Source organism: Trachurus japonicus, chromosome 7 (assembly GCF_045865225.1).
Source record: "Trachurus japonicus isolate A0001 chromosome 7, Traja_1.0".
Taxonomy (NCBI): Eukaryota; Metazoa; Chordata; class Actinopteri; order Carangiformes; family Carangidae; genus Trachurus; species Trachurus japonicus.
In genome coordinates, this window is record NC_140913.1 from 2,571,036 (window position 1) to 2,598,054 (window position 27,019).

Here is a 27,019-nt window from a genome sequence, read left to right on the forward strand (position 1 = left end):
TGTGTGTGTGTGTGTGTGTGTGTGCTGAATCACCACTATCTTTCGTAACCTGATTCAGATCTGATGATGTCACATTCTCTCTCTCTCTGTCTCTCCCTTTCTCTCTCTTTCACACACACACACACACACACACACACACACACACACACACACACACACTGTCCAGTCATGCCAGAGATTTAATTGAAACCACCTTCTTCCTCTCTGACAGTATGTGTGTGTGGTTTTTTTTCTTCTCTTTTTACAGTTGGTTTGGGTCAGTGTGTGTGTGTGTGTGTGTGTGTGTGTGTGTGTGTGTGTGTGTGTGTGTATGTGTGTGTGTGTATTAGAGAGCTCTTGTCTTTCTGTCCTCTTGTCTGTGAAATGAAACTGTAACTTCATCATCTCACACACACTGTCACACCATGTCTCTAGCTGGTTTCCATGCTGCTCTGCTGCCCCCTGCTGCTCACATCTGACCCTGCCTTTTGTCATGCAGCTACTGTGGCTTCAAAGACGGGCTTCTGACAAACACAGGGAAGATTATCAAATGGAAAATAACTTCACTTGACCTGAGTACAGATGATCTAATCCGACAGAAAGCCAGAAAGCCAGAAAGTGATGCTGCTTTTAATCTGAATCACCACTGCAGAGAATTCACTGGAGACTCTGTGACCAGAGCTGGAAATAAAGAAGGAAGTCATTTGTTCTATATGTCTCTTTATCCTAGTCATGTGATCATATCCTTTACATTTAATCAAGCTAAATTTAACTTTATGATATGCTATGATAGGATGTATCTGCAGATATCAGTGTTTCTTCTCTTATCATATGAATACATTATTCACAGTTCTGATGATGTTTAACTAGTTGGCCTACTTCACATGAATGGCATTATAACTGGACAGTGAATCTTATGTGTCAAACTTATCCCACAACATTACACTGAAGTTGACCTTTTACATTGTGGATATAAGATTTTATCACATTTTACCCTCATACACAATTGATAATCATGATTAATTAGTGATTTTGTGAGCTATGGCCATGAACATGTTTAGTGATGTGACAGAAGTAGTAAAATTCTCTCTCAGTGTTCCTGATATGCCACATTCACAGAAATGTGAGATCACCATGACCCTAAATTTGACCTCTGGGCACTAAAATCTGTTCAGTTCATCATAAATTCCAGTGAATGTTTGTGCCAAATTTGAAAGTTTGCCAAAGCTAGATCAATGCATTACTGGGATATCATGAGACCAAGGTATATGGACAGACAACCTGAAAACAATACTAGTATGTAAATAAAACTTCACTCACCCATCTTTAAGGCCATTTATAAAGTACAAACAATTGCATGTGAAGGCTAGAATAAACAGGCAGGACTTTAGATCACAGTGACAGTCAGTTGTTTCCAAAATAAAATCACATCAAATCACACACAATAAGTCTCAGAGTCCAGGTCATTTCAGGTCAACTGAAATTCATTCCTCTCTTGTTCACATTAATGAACTGATGGAGTCTAATGTAAACCAATGGAAATGCAGTTGAACCGGTTCATCTCTCCAGTCGGCTCCACTCAGCAGGAGGATCTCTGGGTCCTCTGGGCTTCTGGACCCGACAGTTAAAGCCTGAAAAATACACACAAACCATTTAGTATGCAAATACCACAATGGATTAAACACAGAGTCACAGGAACAGCCTAGCTTAGCACAAAGACTGGAAGCAGAGGGAAACTGCTAGCCTAGCTCCATCATAGCAGTCCTTCCTGTAGTCAGGAAGACTGAGGGGACAGGTGAGGACAATCTGTACAGGTGAGGACTGAGGGGACATGAATTATTTATTAAATTAAGGGCCTTCAAATTTATGGACTTAGTGGACTATAAAATAGCATTGATAATGTACAAAGTGTATAACAACTTGTTACCTTGTAAAATTGTGAACATGTTTAAAAAAAGGGAATGTAGATATGAGCTCCGAGGGAAACGTATGATTGAAAAAACCAAGTCCACTAAAATACTAAAGGCTAAAATAAAAGATCAATGTATTTCTGTAAGGGGTGTAAATATATGGAATGCACTTGATGACGAATTGAAGATGTGCCAGTCAATTCATGAATTCAAACGTTTGTTTAAGAATAAGGTATTTGAAAAATATGAGAGATGCGGTTGATGTAGCTGACACTATTATGGAATTATGTTTGGGATTTTGTGCAAAACGATATGATTTTCTGTTTGATGTTTTGAATGATGTGATCTGAATAAGCTGATCATGTAAGAAGGGTAGGCGAAAATAAGCGATAGCTTCAGCCAATGCCTTTTCGGTTTGGCTCTTTTCTAGTTGAACTGATGTTTTCTGTTGGACTTTTAACATTGAATGACCTGACCGAAATTCATTCATTCATTCATTCATTCATTCATTCACAGGTGAGGACAGTCTGTACAGGTCAGGACTGAGGTAAGGACAGTATGGTGAAGGTGACAGCAGGTGTACAGGTGTACTGACCGATGCCTCCAGGTGAGCAGAAGTTGGACATGTCTGTGACTGAAGTGGAGAATTCCTCATAATCATCATCATCTATTTGTGAAGGTCCTTTAGCTGGAAGAGACAAAAGTCAGTTGACTCATCTACATCTCATTTCTTTTTTCATTCTTATGCACACACACACACACACACACACACACACACACACACACACACACACACACACACACACACACACACACACACCTCCAACCTCTATCCACCTGTCATACCCATCCACCTTCCCTTCCCTTATTTATGTGACAGTCTTTCCTCTCCTTGTTACCTTTCACTAGCTGATATTCCCCATTGTGTGGTGCCGATAGCCCCTCCCCCGGCTTCTGATTGGCTGATGTTGCTATATCATAGATGGCCGTGCTAGAGCCTAGCATGCTTTGTGGTTTAGCTCGGGGTTTGACGGAGCTGTAGACAGGAGCCGCTGATGCTCCTTCGGACTCGTTGTCATAGTGGTGGGAGGGGGGCAGGCTCCTAATGGCAGGGAGACAGTTCACTGTGAGACTGGCTTCAAATTCGTGCTCACACATTCAGAGGTAAAACAACAACAACAACAACAAAAAACACTAGATGACCTAAAATGGATGCAACTTAAAGGTGTGTCTTTACCTGCTGGTTCTGGGCGGGGCTACAATGGAATGGGTGGGGCTTGTTGCAGGTGGGTGGGGCTGTTTGGGCTTGTTGACCACAGCATAAGTGTCATTCATGTCAATCACCTTTGATGTTCTGTAAACAGTCAGAGAGACAGATAGGAATAAATGTTAGCTGTAACCATAATCTGATGGTCCTATCTTCACCTTCTGAAATTGCCAGTATAATTAGCCAATATGATTAACTAAGGATAAGTTTCAATGGGTAAGGTCAAATATCAGCAAGACATTTTCAAGGCATAAGAAAATGACAATCGCTCTGATGACTGTCGTACACCAGCACAACCTTACAAACTGCTAACCAGAGCTAACTAACTCCTTTATCAAATCCCAGCTCTTCATACTGCTGTTTCCAGAACAACCAGTTCATTCTTGCTAACACATACCGTTAGCATCTGAGATCAGATCAAACCCAGCTATTTCCTGATACTTCCAGGGTTTATGCTAACATAGGCTATCCACATCCTGACTCCAGCTCTATTTGTAAAAATCTTAAATTATTGCTTTAAAATATTAAACCTTAATTTAATTTTGATATCAAACACAAATATCAACATTATCAGTTCACTATACCTATAAAAGAAACTGTAGACCCTGCTATTGTAAAGTAGTTGTGGTCTGAAGACACAGTGTGTCAGTGTCTGTGGTCTAATAATATGAACTCTACAATAGGTGTTCCCCAGGGTTCTGTGTTGGGCCCCCCTCTCTTAAGTCTCTATCAATGACCTTTAACAGCATGGAGTCGTGTCATGAGTAAAGATACAAATGTATGCTGATGACACTGTTCTAAACACACAGCACAAATACTGCAGAACTAGCAGCAAATAGGCAATCCACTGCCATGGAGAGGATCATGGAGTGGCTTGACCAGTCATGTCTGAGCCTCAACATAAGTTAAATGAAAGTCATGTTTTTCTCCACAGTTACTAAACAGCCATAGCTGATACTAAGAAAAGATTGAAATTGTGAGTGAATTCAAATCAGTGTCATCTTATACTTAGCTACATAAATGTGGACTTTAATATATTATTATTATAATTATATAATAGGCCTATAATAATTATATAGTAATATTATAATTATAATAATATATATTAATTGTATAAGGCACATGTCAAAAAAGGACAAAAAATATCAAATACAAACTGCTGAATTTCAGAAATTGCCTTTCCGTGGATGCTGCCAAAACATACATGCACATCATGATCCTCTGCCACATATCATACCGTATTACACGCTGGAGGCAAACTGGGGAAATTCAACCTCCACAGTCTTTGTAAAAACAAACTCTAAGAGTTCTGGGGGGAAAAAAATCAATGCAACATCATCACTATCGGATACTGGAAAAACACCATCTTCTGAGTTTTGAAAACTTTAGGTTATTCTCAAAATTGTGCCTAGTCTAGGCTTATACGATTTTAAATGGTTTTGCCCCACCCCACGACAAGACTGTATTACTGTAATTTCCGCTCAGTAGAATCAATAAAATTCAAAAGAATATCATCAGCAAGAGACTGTTCCATACCCTGTTTTTTTAATGCGTTCTGCCAAGGGACTGCAGATGCAAATGAGCTCTGAGCTAAGTCTGGCACAACATATGCTCAATATTGTAAATTGACCCTCTACAAAAATAAAAATAAATAAATGAATCATGATGCACCATGCACAATCTTTACATAAAAAGTCTGACAGTAACCGTAACCAGTAACCAGTCAGTCAGAGTCTGTGGTGGAGCTTGTTTCTCTTTAACCTGCAGCTTCATTGGATTATAAGTGAAACACACAAGGCATTTAGACCATGTGCCAGAGACAACAGGACCCTAATGAAAACACATGTTTCTCTGCCGCCTGCCTGCGTGTGTGTGTGTGTGTGTCTTCTGACCAACACCTCAGAGATAACTTGGTCGAGCCAAAGACTAATGACTGAGAGAGACTCAAACTGTCCTCCAGACTGTTACATCTGACCAGATGTGACACAGCTCCTATTCACTGCCACACTGGTTGACATGGAAACCAATTGGGAGCAGGAGGAATTCAGTGAACACTACACAGCCAGTTGGTTTTACACTTAGCATTAGTTATTACCTCTAATGGACTGAGCAGCCGCGTTACATGGTGTACTGTGACACTGAGTCTGTGCCCACTGTGTACAGTCTTAGTATGGGGTTGAACTACAGCTACCATGATGCATTTCAACATACAGAGAGAGATGTGCTGAGGATAGTGTGAAACGTTCACACCCCACCGCCTTCACATATTTACATCTCAGCAGGAAGTCTCTTGACTTTCAGCTTCCTGTTTGGCTATTTGAGTTTAGTCGTCGTGGTTACACCGGCAGTAACCACATTTGGTCTAACCAAATAGGCGGATGATTATTGATTATCTGATTTGTTTTTCATTTTATTTTTTTGTTTATTTCTTCCCTTCCTATTTTCTCTTTTGTCATTTTTTTCATCCTTCCTCCTTCGTTTCTCACCTCCTCCTCCTTTCTCTCAATCTTTGTTATTTATACTATTCCTTTTACCCCCACGTCTTCTCACCTCAGCCTCTTTCTAAATTTTCTCTCTCTTGTTTCCTTTCTTCTCCTGCTTTACCACCTTCTTTCTCACTGTTCTATCACTTCTTTCTCAATTTTCTTAAATGTCTCTTCTCTCTTATTTATCCTCTTCTCCGAACCCTCTGTTCCTCTTCTCCTCCTCTGCCCTCAGTCTGCTCCTTTGCCATGGTAACATGGCAACATATGGGAATGGAGGGATGGAGGAATTGGTAGGGTGTTAGTTTAACACCTTGGGGTGAGACATGGGGGGAGGGACCGACGGACAGACGATAGATAGATAGATAGATAGATAGATAGATAGATAGATAGATAGATAGATAGATAGATAGATAGATAGATAGATAGATAGATAGATAGATAGATAGATAGATAGATAGATAGATAGATAGATAGATAGATATCTAGATAGATAGATAGATGTACCTCTTGGACCTGGAAACAGATGCTGTCGCAGTTTTGTTGTTTGGTTTCTGCAGCGGGAGAACAAACAGAGCAGCAAGTCTGTAATGTGGTTTCACAATGAATAAATATTTTAAATTAGTTCATCCATCTGTCTTATCCATAACATTTAGGCCTATATTATATATAGCCTATAGTCACTGTTGTATTGGGCAAGTCAACACAGAGACAGGTTAAGAAATAGTATGAGACAATGTTGGTTTTATGGATATAGATGCTTGTAGTCTGTCTCCTCTGTTGTTTAGATTTGTGAGGTAAGTAACCCATCACCTATTAGCTAGTTCATGTCAGATGTGGTTCCTGGTGGCTTAGTCTAAACCACAACTTCACTGAGACAATACCACTGTCACAGCCTGGTTTACATTTCAGTAGGCCTTTCCTCTCTCTGTCAATGGCTTCTTCCTTTTTTGGGTAAAGCCCTGTGTAATGGTGATTCAGCGAGAAAACAACATCAAGAATAAATGAAGTGTTTAACAGCTGTGACTACTAGAGGATTTATTTTTTGACATTGACTCATTCATAAAGTAATAAAGATAAAATCTTCTATAAAGTCATGGTAATAACCTGTTTAGTAATAGATCTGGCTTTTTATGTCCTGCAGAGGACAAGTGGCCAAACACAGCAACTGAAGTTAGCATGTTAACCGGTTAGCTCTGGTCCAGTCAGACCGCGTCTACTCACAGTTTGAAGACGTAGAACACATATTATGGAGACACAACAAAGACCTGGGCAGTGGTTAATGCCAACGCTGGCTATGTAACAACACCAAAACTTACAAATAGCTCCTTTAAAGTGATAAAAATGTCAGAGGGGGAGGTTTTTTCACAACCTGGCAACACAGCAATGGCTCTGATCTATGAGTGATCTATGAATTATAAGTGAATCATCATGTATGATTAATTCATTTAATAATCTATATCAATTCATCACAGCTGGTTTAACCCAAATAAAGTGTGTTGAATTACTTTCAACACATCTACAATTAAGTTAACGAAATAGTAAAAATGTAATTTCATTGTTTCCCTTTTTGATTGCGTAACCTGTGAATGAATCCTCTTGTTAAAGACATGTCTAAACAAAGATAGAGAAAAACAGCAGTTGTTCACGCTGGGTGTGGACGGATAGATACAAAAAGGATTCACCACAGTGACAATTAACATACTCTAAAGATCCCTGGCTGAGTGTCTGCAGGTGAATCTGATGTTTCTCATGGCGCTGCTCATTCCGTGGACCTACCTGTCAGTGGGTGTCCTCCATTAGTTTGGTTTGGTTTGGTAGATTTGTTCCTGTTAAACTCTCATCAGCAGACTGCTGTCTCTGTCTGTGTGAACACTGCTGACAAACTGCAGGCAGCAGTGGATTTACATACAGGAAGTCAGATTTACCCAACACTTCCTCTTACTGCAGCTGTGCTCTGTCTACTTCCTCTTCCACTGATCCATCCCGCATATGTTGTTTGTGTGAGCGCTCAGCTGCAGCGACGTTGAACGTCACTCTGTCGGTGGGATTTACCTGAGGCAGGTTACTGTAGAGCTGCCGACTCTTCGGCTGCAGGGCTCGTTCAAACATACAGGCGACGGCTGTGAAGATGAACTGATACTGTTCCTGTGGAGGAGACAACAAAGAGATCAATATCTGTGTGTTGTTCTCACGCTCTGCTCACCCAGTCTGTTCTGATGTTGATTTGACTTTGGACACAGATGTGTCATCATAGTTGAAAGTTCTGTATTACTCCACAACTCCTGATTCAGGGACTTGAGTATTTTATTATTGCGTATTGTGCCTCCTGCATTGAATCCGTTTATAAAAATGGTATCAACATCTACTCGGAGTGCAACTAGAGGAGACTGTGTTGTCCCGTTTAGAAAAAGTTCTTTTAGCCAGTCTGCATTTTCTATTAGGGCTGCTCGTGAATGGAACTCTATTCCAACTCACATTAGAAATATTTCAAATTATGCCTCCTTTAAACACTTTTTTTTTCTGTCAGTGTATTAATTGTCTAGTATTGTTGCTTTTTGTGCATGGCTTCTAATGTGTTTAATGTGTATGATGTTATTGTGTCTTGTGTACATTTTTTTTTTTTCTGTTGATGTTGGTGTTGCTATTAATGTTGCTTCTGTTTTGTCTGTAGCGGCTGCTGTTAGGTGGACAAGTTGTGACCTGCACATTCACCACACTATGAGATAATAATGGAACGTTACGAAACTGAGCCGTTTTCGAGGTAAATGCAGAGACTGCTGCTGAAAAACTGTCCCTGAAGGCAACACGCATCAGTGGTTTTACATGAATTTACCTCTAAAACAACTCTGTCTGGTAACCTTGTGTTATTATCTCATAGCGTGGTGAATGTGCAGGTCACAATTTGTCCACGACAGCTTTTTGGAGTTTTTGGATTGTGTATTTGATGAGTTTGGTGAGCGAAAGCCAGGAAATATCATGCACCATGCAGAGCTCACGTCAATGAGTTTGATGAGGGAAACCAAGAAATTCCATGAGCCTCCGTAGCGTAGCTCTGAGCAGCTCACGGCTCTGCTCCGCCGTTCTAAAAACAGCTTGCACCAACAATTAAAGGTAACAAACCTACTGCTATGACTATAGCGATTATGGCAATGGGACAATTTGCCAAAATGTTGAACTATCCCTTTAAACATAATATATGTGTGTTACATAGTAATTTAGGAAAAGAAGACAATCGAGGCAAAGTCAAATCTAATATCTGTGTGGATGCGGTGTTGTGTTGTATGTGGGGGAGGGGCACGGTGGTGCAGTGGTTAGCACTGTCCCCTCACAGCGAGGTGGATGTCCTCCCTGTTCTCTCGGGGTTCTCCAGCTTGGGTGGATGTTCTCCTCTCTGTGCTCACATATCGTCATGTGCTCTGTGTGCCTTCTCCTTTTGAGTGTAGTTTGGTTTTCCTCTAATCTCCTGCCCTGTTGTGTTTAGTGTTGCCTGTGTGTCTCACACCTGTGCTCTGTTTTGTAATTAACCCCCTGTCTATTTAGTCCGTGTGTTCCCTCCTGTGTTGTTAGTTCATCTTGTCGGTGTGTTTTTCTGTCGTGTTCCAATCCTTCTGAGTTCTTGATTTTGTTTTTCATCCTTTTTTTTGGGGGGGGGGGGGGGGGGGGTTTCTGTGTAGTTTCTGATTTATCTTGAACTTTTGACTGGAAACCCAGACAGCTGAGGTAAAGGAGCTGAGCCGAAAGGCAAAGCTCTTGATTTACCAGCCAATCTACGTTCCTACCCTCACCTATGGTCATGGACTTTGGGTCATGGCCAAAAGAACAAGCAGCTGAAATGGGTTTCCTCTGCAGGGTGGCAGGGTGCTCTCTTAGGGGTAGGGCGAGGAGCTCTGTCACCTAGGAAGACCACATATCGGATACCTCCTGGATGCCTCCCTGGGGAAGTGTTCCTGGCATGCCCCACCGGGAGGAGGCTCCCGTGAAGACCCAGGAGTGACTATGTCGTTCAGCTGGCCTGGGAACACCTTGGAATTCCCCCAGAAGAGCTGGAGAGAGTGTCCAAGGAGAGGGAATTCAGGGGATCTCTGCTGAGACTGAAGCGGAGGAAGAGGATGGATGGACCCTTTATGTTCCTTCATGTGACTTAAAGGGATAGTTCACCCAAAATTGAAATTTCACTCATTATCTACTCACCCTCATGTGGACTAAGGGCTGGGAGAAGTTTCAGAGTCCTCTGTGGCTTCTCTGAGTTACAGGGGGTCTCGGCGTAGCAGTGCATGTCCATATAACGGTTGCAAATGGATACCAACTGTATCCGTAACAAAAAGACACACCAAAAAACATCCAAATACCTCCATGCTGCTCGTATGTAATGTCCGTCTTGTATTGAAGCCCCAAAATGCGAAATTGTCCCGAAAAAAATTAAATAAGTTTATATTTCAAGCTTGTTTGTAGCGGAGGCTCCTCTTCCTGGTTCGTCAAATTTGGACGAACCAGGGTCTGTCCTCTTCCCAGTTCGTCCAAATTTGACAAACCGGGAAGAGGAGCTCCGAGAAGCTTCCACTACAAAACAAGCTTGAAATATAGACTTATTTAATTTTTTTCGGGACAATTCCGCATTTCGGGGCTTCAATACAAGACAAACATTACATACGAGCAGCATGGAGGTATTTGGATGTTTTTTGGTGTGTCTTTTTGTTACCAAGACAGTTGGTATCCATTTGCAACCGTTATATGGACATGCACTGCTACGCTGAGACCCCCTGTAACTCAGAGAAGCCACGGAGGACTCTGAAACTTCTCCCAGCCGTTAGTCCACATGAGGGTGAGTAGATAATGAGTGAAATTTCAATTTTGGGTGAACTATCCCTTTAATGTAGACTGTTGGAGACCTTTTTGCTTTTTGCCTTTTTTTTGCCAATAAATGTCTTTGTTCTCACCTGTGGTCGTGTCAGCAAGTAGGGCGTGTTCACAAAGGACAAGGTCTCATCGACAGGCTTATTCTGAGCTGCTGCTAAAATACTGATTTCATCACTACAGCGTCCCCAACACATGAGATGAAGACAAAGACTTCAGATGGGTTTACTGCAAAATGATCACTAATGGAAAACGTTAGAAGAGCACAGTGTCTGAAGCTGGTGACGTGAGGAAAGTGCTTAGTCTGCAACACTGCAGATGTAAACTGTTTGTACCAAATCATTTTGAAAGCGCTACCGCCATGGGGAAACTCCCTCAGCCAAGCAAAGCAAACCCGATGGTGTAACTCAATCACTCAGCTCTGGCTGGTCCCACTGTCGCTGTCCAGCCAAATACATTCACAGCAGCTGACGGCGTCTAAATCTAATTTAGTTTATTATGATTATGAGACGGTGAACTCCTGACCTCTATAAAAGAATCATGACCTCCAGACTGATGGACACACACACAAGGACCCAGTGTGCAGTGTGTTTTCGGGTGTGTTTGTGGTGCTTTTGATGCGTGATTTTGGGTCAGGACTGATCACAAAGGGAGAAACCACCTACTTTAGTTTGCACTGCAGAGGGTCTCTGCCTCCTCAGCTCCAGGACCACCTCCTTGATGCTGAAGTCTGTGAGTTTCTACAGACAGAACAACACAGACACACTGAGAACTGCCCAATGAACAAGAATTCAATTCAGTTCAAAGAGAGGATTTCATCTTTTAAACGCACAATCAATAACACTGAAACGCATGTGTGCAATATGATCATTAAGGGGAGACACTGCAGGTGAATAGGGTAAAAATTTTAAATATCACCATGAAATTTCCCAAGTTTATCACTTACATTAAGACAAATATTTTTTGTATTACAAGTTTTGTCAAATTTTATGTTTAAATGTGTAAATGAGGCAATATCTGATGAAATATGCGCTAATTTGCATACATTTCCAGAACCAAAATCTGAAAAATGAATAAAGTCACTTTCAAAATTCTTGTTTTATTTTATTGACATATTAGAGTCAGAAGTTTTTACAGAGGGAATTTTTTTTTTTTTTTAATTTCGCCATGTTTTTAGGAATAAAATGTTGTATAAATCAGGCTGTGAATGATATATCAACAATCCCCTCTGTAAAAACCTTCAGAATATAGACAGGAATAAAACTGGAAGGTTTGGTGTCTGTAAGTGCTGCTGAAGTGGAGATTTTGCACCCAGAGTCTGAGGAAAAACTCATTTTGAGAAAACGGCCTTTAAAGACTTGTACTGTAAAATTCCATAGATTGTTAATGTGAATCATACTTTTCCGATTGGTTGTGGATACGGAGGAAATGACAATTTTTGGAGCCTACATCATTGTTCAGGAGAGAGAGAGCTTTACAATGATACCTGACATGACATGGGTCACAATATGTCACGGTAGCTGTTAACTTTTGGTGAATTTAGGAGAAATTTACTGACAAAAGAGACAAAATGAAGTAAAATAACCACCTTAATGTGGATTTTCTACCATTTTGTTTGACTTTTCTGAGAGAATACATGTTAAGGAAGAAAAATAGCCAAAAATCTCAAAATTGATCAGTGCATGAAAAAACAGTGTTTTTGCCTGGGGTGTCTCGCCTAACAATCAGTAAAAATGAGGATTATTAGGATCAATACATGTGGATCCTGATGGGTGGTGCTGGTGGAGGACTACTGCTGGAACTTCCACTGTGAGTGTGGAAGAAGAACTGATTGAAGTGTTTCTCTACATGGTCACGTGTTGTGTTATCATTTGTTACCTCGGTAACCAGCAGGTCATGGATGTAGTCAATAGCACAGATGACTCCTGTCCTCCCACAGCCTGCACTGAAATACATGCACACACACACACACACACACACACATATGAACAGATGCAGCCTGCATGTTAACTGCGCCATCATTAGCAGGTGTTACCTGCTACATATTCACAGCCTCCTGCTTTCTGGCTGTGGGCGTGTGTGTGTGTGTGTGTGTGTGTGTGTGATAATCTGCCATATGTGTGATACAGCCTGTTGCATGTTAATGACCATCTGACCTGCGATCTGTACCACTGGCAAAAGCAAGTTTCAGTAATGATGTGGAATTAGCAGCCGTTTAGAGGCGGGTGGACTTTGTGTGTGTGTGTGTGTGTGTGTGTGTGTGTGTGTGTGTGTGTGTGTGTGTGTGTGTGTGTGTGTGTGTATTTTTCTGTGAGCATTTTTTGTGCATGTGCGTGTCTGTGTATGTACCTGCAGTGTATCAGCAGAGGCGAGGTGTGTGTTCTCTGGCTGTCCCTGACTTTCTCCAGCAGGTCCACGACTCCTGCAGCCTCGTAGGGAACATCATGATCCGGCCATGACAGGAACTGATAGTGAATCAGTGAACGGCTGTCCTGGAGGAGGAGGAGGAGGAGGAGGAAGAAGAGGAAGAGGAGGACGGGGTTTATTCTTTAAGTTCTGGGCTTGACACAGTAACTACAGAAACACCCCAACATGCTGTAGAAAGGCTTTAATTATCATTTTCATCTACCTGCTGACTAGTTTCTCTTTGCTAAAAAGTCTGTTTAAATGCTAATCTACAAGTGTAGTTTACAGTTCAGATGCACAAGAGCTTTTTCACTTTACAAGTAGAAAACTGATTCAACAATACCAGTTTGAAAGTTGCAAAAGTTTGGAAGATATTCACAAATGCTTTTCATGTATTTGTAGGCCTAGAATGAAGCAGAACTAACACTGAGATACATCTACCTCCATAGGACTTCCCTTCCTCACATCATGTTATCAGATAGTAGCCTACTCCCAAAGAACACACAGGGTCACCTGACTCTGATTCAGCTGAGCCCATGGCTTACAGCATGGCTAACTGACAGCTAGCAGCCACACCTGCAATTATCCATAACTTATCAAACTAAAATGTAAGGTGACTTATATAAGTATGGTGTTTTATATTAAGTTACATTTGGTGATCTGTCAAATGGAGAACCTCATAGCTTCTTCTTGAGAGTTTATGAATATGCTATAGGCTTAAATGTGGCCGTTGCAGAATGAGCCCCAGCCCGGCTTCACACCGCCCAGGGCTAATGTGCTGCAGCAGTGAGCGACAGTGAAGCAGCCACCTCACAGCTACTGGGAAACAGAGATCTTCCAGTGTTTTCAGGTTCGACATTCAGATCGCACCGTTGCAACATTTTTGCATTCAGAGCTAGCCTCTGATCACAACAACTTGTTGGGTTGGTGTTATCTTTCAGCCCCAAGGATTGATGCTTTGCTATAATCATCTGCTTTTTCATGTAAAATCTTACTCTGATAAGTAACTAGAAAAACACAAACGAATTAGTAGTCTATAAAGTAAAGTAGTGGCCTAAATCTATCATATCATATCATATCATATCATATCATATCATATCATATCATATCATATCATATCATATCATATCATATACCTGTTGGTGTGTGACAGTCAGAGTTCTGACCACTACGTCTTCATTGAGATTTGACTCCCCCTGCTGGAAACAAACAGCAACATCACATTTAAAAAAGTATTTTTTATAATTTATGATCATTTGCATATTTCTGCTGTTTGTCCTCACACAGTCAATGGTGAATGGTCCAAATGAAGCAGACTGATCAACTGGAGCCCAGTAACACTCACACTTCTTCTGCAGAGGACAAAATGTCACCACGTTTCATGTTAATAGGGAAAGGAAGACACACAACACACTGAGATGTATCAATGGAATACAAGCCTGAAATATTTCTATCTCCAATTTGAGCCATTTGAAATAGGAACTGTAGTCTGAGTATGGAAGCCCATTTATGCCAGGATTCTTTAAAGTTAACATTTCATAGCTTTTTCTTTTCGGGCAAAATAAATGAATCAACAGTAAAGAACAACATTTTTGTTTTCTCATGGTTTTGTTTTGTTTTGTTTTACCTTTCCCATCTCTATCTCTCTGCAGGCCATGACTATCACCTGAAACACACAAGCACACACACACAGAGGACAGGCATTAGTCAGAGCCCCATTGAGTGGAAATTGTAGATCTGATTTGATGATGATGAAGATGAACATTATTGATTTTATTTCAGTCCTACTAATTAAGCTAATTAGAGTCGCTGTATTGATTTGTGTATACGTAAGACTCAGACTAATTCCTGGACATGAACTGGACAATAGCGCCCCATCTTGTGTGTTGAGTGACCTTGACATCATGCTGCCAGATCATCCTCCAGAAGTCGATGACGGTGGAGCTCAGAGGACCCTGACAGGCGATGTACTTGTTGTCTGCTGCCACCCCCTGCAGGACAAACACCAGCATTACCCACCACATAGAACATACGCATGTGTATGTTGTAGTGTTGTTCTTCTATTATTTGCCCTGACATTATTTTTCTCAACATTGTCGAAGTTGTTGTTCATTTTCTTGTTGGTCCTCATTAGATGATGACATGGAGAAGAGGGAGAAGGAGCTGCTGTTACCTTGATGAAGCTGGCGTTGATGTAATCAGAGTCAGAGTCTGAGGTCAGTGGACACAGCACCACCCGAGACTGGTCATCTACACACACACACACACACACACACACACACACACACACACACACACAAAATCATTCCTCGCATTAGCAGCCACGGAAACATCCCTGATAACATGCTGTGAGAACATAATGTGTCATTAAATGTAATTAAATACACTGTACTTTCCCGGATATAGTTATGTTTTTCTGGAAAAGAGGTTCGAACAAGGCTGTAATTTCTATAGGACTATACATGGGGGGGGGGGCATCCCCCCCAATATTCAGATATGCTCAAAATATCCCCCCCAATATATAGCTGGCTGATTAAAAAAATTAAAATTTAAAAATTTAAAAGTATCCCATGTGTTGGCGAATTTACCGTACTTTCCGGACTATAGAGAATGTGAAGCTGACGTCACGCCTGGCGTTGTGGGACGTCGGTCGGCGCCATCTTTGGAGGAACGCAAACGTAAACAGAGTGGGGAAAACGGAGGAAAACGAGCAAGAAGTAAAAGAGAAAGAAAAAGAGATGAGGAAGATGGACAAAAATAAAAAAAAAGAAATGGAGAAGGGGAAGGGAAACAAAGGAGGAACGTATCGTGATAAACTCAAATTTAACGAGAAACAAAGGTACACAGAAAAACTACAACTTATTAACGGTGTCGATCCCTACGTTTTGCTGTTAAGGGACTGGATTCAAGACCCAGATTTACTCCCTCCACTGACTGATCCAGACATCGTGAACTATCTCGTTTTTGGTATTAGTGCATATACTACTGTGGTATTTTTTTACGCAGCAGTACTGTCCCACCATGATTACTTTTAAGCAACTTTGGGGAACTTTTTTTAGGGGGACGAGCAAGTGTTTACATCCGCGATCCTCCAAAGATGGCGCCCAACGTCCCACGGCGTGACGTAACTTCACATTCTCTATAGAGCACACCTGTAAGCCGCACCAGCTAAATTTTAAAAGTAAAGACATATATAGGGCACACTTGAATATAAGCAGCAGGTTTTCATGTTGTAACATGAGATATTTACACAGCAAGACAGTACACGGAAGATGTGTGGAACTGTGCAAGTCCGCTCGCTTTTCAGCTGTTTAGGTTAAGCTCCTCTCGCCCATGTGCATTTAAGCCAGCGAAAAATCAATAAATGGAGCGGTGGATAACGTTAGGCTACATAGGATGTTATGGCGTGTGTGTTTGTGCACTGCAAAAACTCAAATACCTTACCAAGAATATTTGTCTTATTTCTAAAAAATAAGACTCATCACATAAAAAGTAGCTTGTTTTTGACAGTTTTTACTTCTTTCAAGCATATTTTCACCTGAAATAAGTAGAAAAAAATGATAGTGGAGCAAGTTTTTCTTCCTTATTACAAGCACAAAAAACTGGCTTTCACTGGCCGATTTTTCTACTTATTTCAAGTGAAAATTTGTTTGAAACAAGTGAAAATGATCTGAAAACAAGTTAATTCTTAGGTGATGAGTCTTATTTTAAGTTGAAAGAGATTAGTTTGGACTAGAAATTAACATTTTGACAAGAAATAAGACAAATATTCTTGGAAAGATTTTGAGTTTTTGCAGTGTGTAGTCTTAACCGTCATAAACCAAAGATTGCGGGTTATGGAACGCGTTTGTGTCACGGTGCAGCAGAGACGAGAGCTGGGACACTGGGGCAGGTGAAAAAAGTAGCGGCTTATAGTCCGGAAAGTACGATACAGTGTATATGGAAAGAGAGAAATTTGGTCCTCCCCAATGTTGACTCCATGGTTATGGCCTTGGGTTTGAAAAAGTGCAGGTTGTTTTATGTCAGAAGAGACACACGGGGGACAGAGGGAGGGGAGTGAGGACACAGGGAAGGCAGCATGGTCCTACATGGCAGGATGTCTTTGTATCTGTTCTTCTTGATGTTTTCCTTCAGCGCTCCGGCCTCAGTGGACAAACCCAGGTCTTTCTTCATTGACAGAGTCTGTGAACGCACCACCTGTCATACACATAGAGAGGTTTTAGGACAGATTCAGGTCAGGACATATATCACATTCATTGAAGTAATGGGCATAGTGGGACCAACTAAAGACCCCGCCCGTGCACTACTAGCGAGGCCTCTCTTCCCTTCTTTTTCTTTTTATTGGTGAAGTGATAGACAAGGTGACTTGAGGGACAGAAACGTTATAAGCACATATAACCACATAGACAAACATAAAAACAATTGACATAAGTACAGACAACAACAGGAAAAGACATGCCACGTTGATACATGAATGTAGTGTTAGGTGTATGTGTGTGTGTGTGTGTGTGTGTGTGTGTGTGTGTGTGTGTGTGTGTGTGTGTGTGTGTGTGTGTGTGTGTGTGCGTGGATGAGAGGTAAGTGGAGTGCTATTACTTGTATACAATATGGTATAGAATATGGTAATAGTGACAGTAATAATAATAAAGAAAATAAAATAAACAAATAATGATAATATTAGGGATAATGAATAGATAATAAGAGAAAGGAGCAATACATGTAATAATGAAATAAGACTTTGAAAATAAAGGGACAAAAAAAAAAAAAAAAATTTGTAAAAGAGATGCATGTAATCATTTTCCTTTGTGTAGAATAATTTTCATGATAGTGATAAGTTGCAATGAGAGGTGAGGTCAGGCCTCTCTTCCCTTCTCGTGGCCAGGGCATCAGGTGGATGTTGATGGTGATGACTTCAAGCAACCGTGTCATTTAAAAACTATTTAAATGCCTGGTGACACATTAACCAGAACAGCCACCACAGGTACAGGTGTCAGCTTCACACAGGTGAGTTAATAGTGAAAGAGCTACTCAGTCTTCTAATGGCATCAGGGAGTGTGTAATCAAGATAACGATGGAGGAACTGATCAAAAGCAAACAGTGAAACCAGGTCATATTGTGTAAGTCCATAAAAGGTTTTGGAGATCAGGTTCAATGTTGAGGTTGTTAAGGTTCTTAACCAGATGGGATGGAGATGTTCTTTGCTGAAGTATTCCTACCCCTTGAACTTTTCCACATTTTGTCACATTACAGCCCCAAACTTAAATGTATTTTATTGGGATTGGGAAAGTAGCGCATAAGTCAAGTCAAGTCAGCGTTTATTTGTATAGCACATTTAAAATGACAGCAGTCAACCAAAGTGCTGCACATAGGAAGGGTAGACAGTTAAATAAAACAATAATAATAAATAATAAGTCCATGTACATGGAGCTGTCAGTAGCCAGAATGCACAACGCAAAGCAAGCCACTATTACCTCCTGGACTTCTTCAATAGGAAAAATTAAGAACCTTTTGTGCCCCCAAACTGATGTCTAGAGCCTTGTATGTTTGTGTGTTTTCCCTTGTACTGATGTGTCCTTGCTGCCTTGGGTGGGGTGGGGTCTTTTCCTTTTTCTTTTTTTTTCTCTTGTCTTGTGTTTGTTTTTGTATTTATTTATTTTTATTTATATACATATATAATTTCCTTTTTTTGCCTTGTTGTTGTTGAGCCCTCTCTGCTCTTGTCTTGTTTTTATGTTTTCTGATGGAAACCAATAAAAAGTTATTAAAAAAATAATAATAATAATAATAATAAATTAGTGCAGCAGCAGCAATAATAGGTTGGTACAACATCAATATAGTAAGTAATAAAATAGACGTAAAAACAAACAGTGCAGGTAATCATGGAACAATTAAAAAGTTAAAAAGTTAAAAGGGAGAGTTAATAGGCCAGGTGGAAGAGGTGGGTTTTTAGGGAGGATTTAAGTCTCCAGGGACTGGGAGGACCGAATGTGGAGGGGGAGACTATTCCAGAGCCTGGGGCCGGCCGCTGCAAAGGCTCAGTCACCACCAGACTTGAGTCTGGTTTTTGGCACCACCAGAAGTAGCTGGTCAGATGACCTTAAGGTTCTGGTTGGGGTGTGGCGCAGCAGGAGCTCAGAGAGATACAGTGGGGCCAGACCGGATAAGAATAATTGTGAAGTGAAAGGAAAATTATACATGGTGTTCAAGATGGGGTTTTTTTTTTTTTTTTTTTACAAATAAGAAACCGAAACATGGGGCACCAATTGGCGCAGGAGGTTAAGCAGGTGCCCCATGCGTTGAGGCTAAAGTCCTCGCTGCTGGTGACCCCAGTTCGAAACCTGCATCGGGCAGCCCTTTCCTGCATGTCATTCCCCCGCTCTGTCCCCCCATTTCCTGTCTCTCTCAACTGTACTATCTAATAAAGGCATGAAAAAGAAAAAAAAGCCTCATAGCCTTATAATTATTCTTTTATGTATATAACAAGGGTCATGCTTTAGAGAGTGTCACCATCTTGCGCCGCCATGTTTGGCCCATTGCCATAATCCCTATAGTCATAGCAGTAGGTTCGTTACCTTTAATTGTCGGTGCAAGCTATTTTTAGTATGGCGGAGCAGAGCCGTGAGCTGCTCAGAGCTACGCTACAGGGGCTAATGGGATTTCTTGGTTTCCCTCATCAAACTCATCAAATACACAATCCAACAACTCCAAAACGCTGTCGTGGACAAGTTGTGAGCTGCACATTCACCATGCTATGAGATAATAACGGAACGTTACCAGACAGAGTTGTTTTAGAGGGAAATTCATGCAAAACCGCTGATGCGCCTTGCGTTCAGGGACAGTTTTTCAGCAAGCAGACTCTGTATTTACCCTGTACAGTACCGGTTCACCCAATACGCACACTACGCAAGTTGCGTAGGGCCCCGCAAAATAGCAGAGGCCCCGTTAAAAAACAAACAAACAAACAAAAAAAACTGACGACGTGACTGCCCGTCGCGCACGTGTAGCCTACCGGATTCCTAGCAAGACAGCGTTTAGCACGCCACGATGAAGCGGAGTTATCCCTCGGGGAGTTAGGGGGAAGAAACAGCTGACAATGACCTGCAGGAACAGCAGTCAGGTAACTCTCCTCTCCGGGTGGGAGGGAGGGAGGGAGGGACTAGTCCGTGTTTGACCTGCATTAACAGGGCGGTGGGCCCTGGGTGAACCCCGGTCTCCGTGTGCGTCTTGCTGGCTTCTATAACTTTAGTTGTAGTGTAGTTACATCTACATACAAAATGGAAAGCAATGGATAAATATTGACTAAGATTGAATTTTGTTTGCTTGGATAGCCTACATGCAAATATAGATGCAGAATCAAACAAAACTTGTGAAATATTATGACAATGGTGCTAAAAATAATAATTATTATATAATAAATAATAATTACATAATTACCTACATTTGAAGTGAAAGTAAAACAAGTGCAGCCAATTTGATGGAGCTGAATTAATGGTCGCTTTATCTAGAGATTTATTTAATGGTGAGTTTTTTCAAACATTAACATGTTGATGATTGTTACATTTAGTTTGATTTGATTTGTTCCGAATTTATTCTTAGTTAGACCAACACTGCAATACGTTTAAAGGGGGGATGCGTGGAAACACTGGGTGTCAGGTGCGACTGTTGAAAATTTTTGGGGTTCAGTTAGGAGGGCCCCTTAGCAGAATTTTGCCTAGGGCCCCATGGAGGTCTGAACCGGCTCTGACCCTGTATTTACCTCAAAAACGGCTCCGTTTGGTAACGTTCCATTATTATCTCATAGCGTGGTGAATGTCACAACTTGTCCACAAAAGCGTTTTGGATTGATTTGATGAGTTTGATGAGGGAAACCGAGAAATCCCAGTAGCCTCCATAGCATAGCCCTGAGCAGCCTGCTGCTCCGCTCCGCCGTTCTAAAAATAGCTTACGCCGACAATTAAAGGTAACGAACCTACTGCTATGACTATAGCGATTATGGCAATGGGCCAATTTGCCAAAATGTTGAACTATCCCTTTAAAGAATTGTACTTTTACGATTGGTTGCGGATACGGAATAAATGACCAATTTTTAGATTGAACAGGCAGTGTGTCACAGTAGCATGTTAACTTTCGGTGAATTTAGGAGAAATCTACTGATGAAAGAGACAAAATGAAGTGAAATAACCACCGTAATGTGGATTTTCTACAATTTCTTCGGCGGAAACGCTGCTGTTTACTCAGTAGACCATAGGCCTTTCTAATGCCTTATGTGGGTCATCATGACGTTGATGATAGCACCCTGAAAATGATGTGATGTGCTGCTTCCTCTGACTCTTTATTTTTATCCAGCGCCGCAGCAGCGAGCAACGGCGGCTTCCTGTGGAGACGAACCTGCACCACAACCTGGTGTGACCGGGAACCAGGTTTCATTCTGGACAGCTGAACTCCAGAGCTCAGAAACAGCTAAATTCACATCCTCATTTTCACACAGTTCACACTGCTTTTGTCTTGTCTGTTTACACACACAAACGGTGGTTTTGACAGCATGTGTGTGTATGTCCTGCTTCCTGTTTTAGCTCGTTGCTGGCAGAAGCTTGTGGTCAGTGGCAGTCAAAATGCTCTGTTTGCTGTGTAGACGCTTTGTCTTCTTTATGCCTGACTTCATTTATTTATCAATATGTTTTTCTGCTGAACTCATGTCCACCTTAGTGCCACAGTCTTTGATGTCCTTTCCAGGTGCAGTCAGTTATTTTAAAGGTCCATAACTGTAAAAGGGTAGATGTCCTATGTATTATCACAGCTCTAGGTGTTATATTCATACTGTGAAAGTATCAAAGCCTCAGTCCACAGGCTTCCTCTAACTTTGTGATGTCATGTTACAATATGCTGCCTTCATGTGCTATGGTACAGATGGTATTTTCCACTTGTGACCTGGTATTTGTGTTCATGTGCTTTTGTTGTTGTACAGAGAAAATAAAGATGGTGGACACACAGATTCAGACTTGTTACATGGGTAAAACAATTTTTAAATATTAATATTCATGGAGATTTAACTGTTTTCTAAAGGCTTGCCTTGCTTACCATTAACAAATCTTGCGTTGCTCGCCGCCATGTTGAAAAGGTCAAGGGTTATTTTCATCTCTGCAGCTCGGGCATCAAAAAATTCTATGAGTTGCCCAGTGGAAAATACCACATGAGAGGGTGTTCATGTGCACTTTTCACGTCGTCTTTTGGTATTTACCATAATTACCATAGCACATATTTCCAGTGGTGATTAATCCATATTCAGTGCTGTAGTGTGTTTAGGGCAGCAGGATGACGTGTAACATGGAGTCTAAATAGATGACAGTGTGTGTTGATGGTGACGGAGGAGTGTAAACAGTGAGGAGTCGACTCTTTCGAAGGAGATAAAATCAACACTTTGACTGAAAGCTGAGGCGAGTCTGAGGCTCAGCAGCTCGGTCTCAGCTCCATGTTTCAGTCTCAATACTTTGACTGGATGAGTCATTTCAGGAACAACAACAACAACAAGGAAGCTGCTGAGCTCTGTTGAGTTAATAATGAACCAACCTGGGAGAGAATGAGGAAGCAGGATTATTGACTAACCTCCACTATACGACACAGGAACACAAAGGAGGCCTTCAGTTCAGACCCACCTTAAAACACACACTCACACACACTGTCTGATATAAAGCAGTCTCATACAGTATAGTCAGTATTTAATACTGCCATCACAGACGTACAAAAAACATGTATCTTTTGAACAAAGCACCTGTTGTGTTATTGACAGTAACTGGATCTATCAGGTTGTTACAGCACCTGAAATGTGACAGTTTGTAGGAAATAGGAAATGATAATTATGTAATGTGGGACAACGTGTGCACACTGACAGAGAACAGACTTCAGAACAGCAGCTGGGGAGAGGTGATGAACATGTGGTATAAAATAAAACAGGGGAGAAGAGTTACTGGTGAGAGGTAGAAAGACAGTGCGGGTTGTGCCGGAAGTTTTAAAAATGAATACAGATATCTGCGTCTGAACCTCGGCCAATCAGCTGGCCTGATCAACACCACTGAATGTAAACTGTTAAAATATACAAACCACGTTTAGCTCTGCATGTGTGCATTATTTATTCCTGTGGCTGTTGTATGACCCAATAACCCTTGCCTCCCTGCTCCAGTGTGCACAGATCACATCTCGGAAATCTGATTCCAGATCGGGTTAGCGTACCACTCATTAAAAAGCCTGATTGTGGGTCAGTTCTAGTTCTCAGGTTCTCAGGTTTTGAAAAGCCGTGTCTTAACAGCAGCGGTGTAGGTTTGAGAGTGGCCCGGGACGTTCGCTGGTGCATGTCATGAAAAGCTGAAATGTAATTTCAAAAAAAGGAAGCTGCTGTCCACTCACTGACTTTCAACCACTTTCAAACTCAGTCACACAGTTTACGGCCACAAACAACACGTAGACAGGGCTTCCTCTGTGTGTGTGTGTGTATGTGTAATGTGTTTGACCATGCAATTTATTTCTACCTGTTTCTATTAAGCCACAAATGTCTATTCAGAACCTCTAGTTATTTAAGTCTGAACCAACAGGACAAGAAAGCAGCCACTGTGTATGACAGTTTGCTGCACTTTCTTTTCTTTTCTTTTTTTTTTTTTTTTAGATCTGTTACAGTAAATTGCTTAAAAAAGAAACATAGACAGAACACACACCAGATTTAAACCCAGTGATGCTTCGTTCAGTCTAATTTAAAAAAAAAAAAAATAGCTCGCATGAACATGTACTGCTCTAACTCAGAGATCAGAGAAACTGTTCAGCTGAAAGACTCAACGGATCATTTATCCCCAGGGCAAAGGCTACACAATTTACTAGTGTAAGGTTGTTGTATGTATTTTATGCACTTTGTTTTTATACACTTCTTAGCACCTTTTTATCCATTAGTATTAGCAAGCATTTTTAGATATATTTTTTAAAGGTGCTGTTTGTCTGCTTGTTGGTTTATTCATTTATTCTGTCCATTTATTGTGTTGGCTGGCACAAAGAATTTCCTTCGGAAGTAATATGGTTTATTCAATTCAATTCAATTCAATTCAATTCAATTCAATTCAATTCAATTCAATTCAATTCAATTCAATTCAATTCAATTCAATTCAATTCAATTCAATTTTAATTAAATCATTCTGGAACAGACAGTGCAATATAAAACACATTTCATTCTCCACTTATGCTCGCGTAATGGTAGTGGATGGGTGTGAACAGTAATAACATTTTACTTTGCTTAAAATTTGCACTCCACCACAAGATGGAAAATCTATTATAATAATCCTGTTAAACAATCCAGGAAATAGTTGTATCAGGTCTCAGTGAGAGGAGCAGCAGTTCTAAATAACTGTATTTTATGTGGGTGTCCCACAAGGATTTGTCATCGGTCCTTTTCTGTTTACTGCTGTGTCTGGGGGTGAATCAGAGAGCAAATAGTGTCACAGTGTGAAACAGTGAGCATACAGTGAGCTTCACACATTTACACTGACGGTCACAGATAAAAACAAAAAGAAAGCGACAGCTATACAAAAGGGGACACCAGTGCTGAGAAGCTCAGTTTTACACTATGACAGTGTGAAATTTAATGTTTGCTGCAGCTCGCACCCACGCATAGTACACACACACACACACACACACACACACACACACACACACACACACACACACACACACACACACACACTGTGTTGCTGAAAAATGTGTCTAAAACAAGAATTCTTTCCTGTTTCATTCATTCAGTCATTTATTTTACCAGAGGTTCTCTCAATTTTTGCAAACATTAACTGAATAAATTTTTTTAGCTGTAGAAAAGCTCTGGAATATCCAGCATTTGATTTCAGACAGACAGAAAATGGTGTATGATCATGAAAGTTGCATCTCCTGTGCTCTGAAATGGGACATAGACTTGTGGATAACCAGAGTACTGGATATCAATACAGAAGAGGAGGGGTCCGAGGATGGAGTCTTGGGGAACACCACAGGGCTGCAAAGCTGGAGGAAACTGACACACATCTCCAGGCAGTTTAATAATAAAAAAAAAAAAGCATCAGCTGTGTCAAAAGCTGCTGAGTTAAAGTCTAAAGTCTTTTGTGCAATAAGCTGGAAGTAAAAATTTGTCGGTAAATATTATGGGTTTTAGTTCTGTGATATCAGTGTTCAAATCTATTCATCTAATAAGATTTTATGATTGTTTATAAAATAAGCAGGCTAAACAGACGTTCTCCAAACCTTTAAATAAAAATGGTAACTTTAAGTGAGTCAAATCAAGAGGATGCATTGTTGCACTCCTTTCCATCTACTCACCTCTGACAGCCAACTGAAACCCCAACAGTGCGACCTTTTACTTGAGTAGCACCTTATTACATTGTATGTTGTTGTTGTTTGTGTTTCTTATTCCATCTTAGCACAACTCCAACAAATAACCCTGCCCTGGTTCTTGCATTGCTGCACCCCCATTTCATCTATCCATCCCTAACAGTTTTTTATTGCGCACTAGCACTTCTTGCATTGTTGCATCTTCATCCATTTTATCCATCCATAAATAGTCTTTTTTTTGTTTTTTTTCTTTTTTATAGTAGCGTCATGTTAATTGTCTCTATTTGTAGTTTTTTTGTCAGTTGGTTTCTGTTGGATACATGTGTGTTTTTCCTGTTTTATGAATTATGTTGTTATGTCCTTGTGTTTATTTTAATGGCTTTTAACACCTTGCCAGGAGGACTATAGTCGGACACTAGCCGTTGCGCTAACACTGGCACTTTTACATTTTATTATGTCCATTAATGTGCATTGTCCTCCTTAAATAAAAAAAAAAAAAAAGGATGCACTGTGATGAAGGCTTGTCCGTGCAGAATAAGATTATTGGGGAGGCAGAGGGGCCAGGTGCTTAAGAAATGCTCACAGATAAAAGGACAGGCTTTAGTTTGTTGGGGACAAGGAAGATTCATTATAAAATTTGTGGATTGAAAAGGAAAAAGTATAAAGTATTACCATTCTGGGTGGCGTGGTGTCTCTCTTACAGACAAGTCTTGTTTCACTTTGCATGTTTTCACCCTGATGTCATTCATGTAGGTCACTTTATCAGATTAAAGCTGCGGCTCATGTAAATCGTTACACCGGTCAAACCACAGGCACAAACACCACCAGCGGTTCTCCAGGAAAATAAATGATATCTTCTCAACATGTGTGTTTGGCCGAAGATCCAAAAGAGAGAAGCTATACAACAGCACAGAAGTGTGTGTGAGTGTCCTTTAACCCTGACTTGTATAAACCAATTTTAAAACTAAGGTAGAACAGCTTAAATGATTTCTAATGAGATGTGTTTGCTTTGTTAAATGTTTCTTATCATGTTGGTGTCTCAGAATTGCTCTGCAACCTTGTGAACAAGTCACACTAAAAAAAACAACATTAACCACAACCTGCAAACTTATGTTAAGTGGGGCTAAATTTAAAACTCTGAGACATCCTCACCAGAACACTGTAGAACTCAGAGAGAGAGAGAGAGAGAGAGAGGTATGGAAATAGACACTCACACTGTACTCCTGGTTCAGAGTGGCAGGATCCAGTGACTTCAGGGTGGACAGCACCGAGGGCAGCAGCTCCATGTCGCCTCAGTTCTCGTCCAACAAGCAACACCTGAGCCAACCTCCTCTGACTCTGTCTGTCAGAGCTGTGGCTGCCGTCGGACCAGCCTAGAATGAAATTGAAATAAGTCTCTCTCTCTCTCTCTCTCTCTCAATTCAATTTTTTCAATTTCACAAGCTTTATTGGCATGACTGTCATTACAATATCTCTCTCTCTCTCTCTCTCGTAGTTCTCTCTTTACCTCTGCCTGTGTGTTTCAGTTCTGTCTCTATATTTAACTTGTGCTAGTTAATAATTGAACAGGAGGTAATTATGCTCCTCACTCTCTATTTCTCTTTCTGAATATGGGAGAACGAGGAAGACGTACTTTGAAAGGCATTATGAAAAAAGTTCAGTGATGGCAACTTGATGACGTCATTGATTTGTAATGTGCAAGTGAGAGCCAGAGTGGTACGTGTTTCCTTCCTGAGAGCACAACATGTGTGAATGATGAGTTTAAT

At 40.8% G+C, this 27,019-nt stretch overlaps 1 protein-coding gene across 1 annotated transcript; it reads right to left on the reverse strand.

Annotated features, from left to right (window-relative positions):
* Positions 1-1,300: 1,300 nt before the first annotated feature.
* Positions 1,301-26,668, reverse strand: ptpn18 (protein tyrosine phosphatase non-receptor type 18). Its single transcript, XM_085780790.1, has 16 exons — positions 26,468-26,668; positions 16,991-17,099; positions 15,076-15,152; positions 14,798-14,893; positions 14,530-14,568; positions 14,186-14,254; positions 14,039-14,101; positions 12,846-12,988; positions 12,375-12,441; positions 11,162-11,236; positions 7,695-7,787; positions 6,147-6,193; positions 3,127-3,243; positions 2,789-2,991; positions 2,485-2,577; positions 1,301-1,610 (listed from the first exon to the last, which is right to left on the reverse strand). Exons 1-16 carry the CDS (start codon positions 26,537-26,539, stop codon positions 1,537-1,539), a joined length of 1,437 nt encoding a protein of 478 aa, XP_085636916.1. The 5' UTR covers positions 26,540-26,668; the 3' UTR covers positions 1,301-1,536.
* Between the last annotated feature and the right edge of the window lie 351 nt (positions 26,669-27,019).

Excerpts from the sequence above, each read along its gene's own strand:
- ptpn18 (XM_085780790.1), bottom strand. The coding sequence starts at position 26,539 with ATGGAGCTGCTGCCCTCGGTGCTGTCCACCCTGAAGTCACTGGATCCT. Across the intron at positions 17,100-26,467 it reads CTCTGAACCAGGAGTACAGT|GTGGTGCGTTCACAGACTCT; the intron begins GTGAGTGTCTAT and ends TGTGTATGACAG. Across the intron at positions 11,237-12,374 it reads ATGACCTGCTGGTTACCGAG|AAACTCACAGACTTCAGCAT; the intron begins GTAACAAATGAT and ends TTCTGTCTGTAG.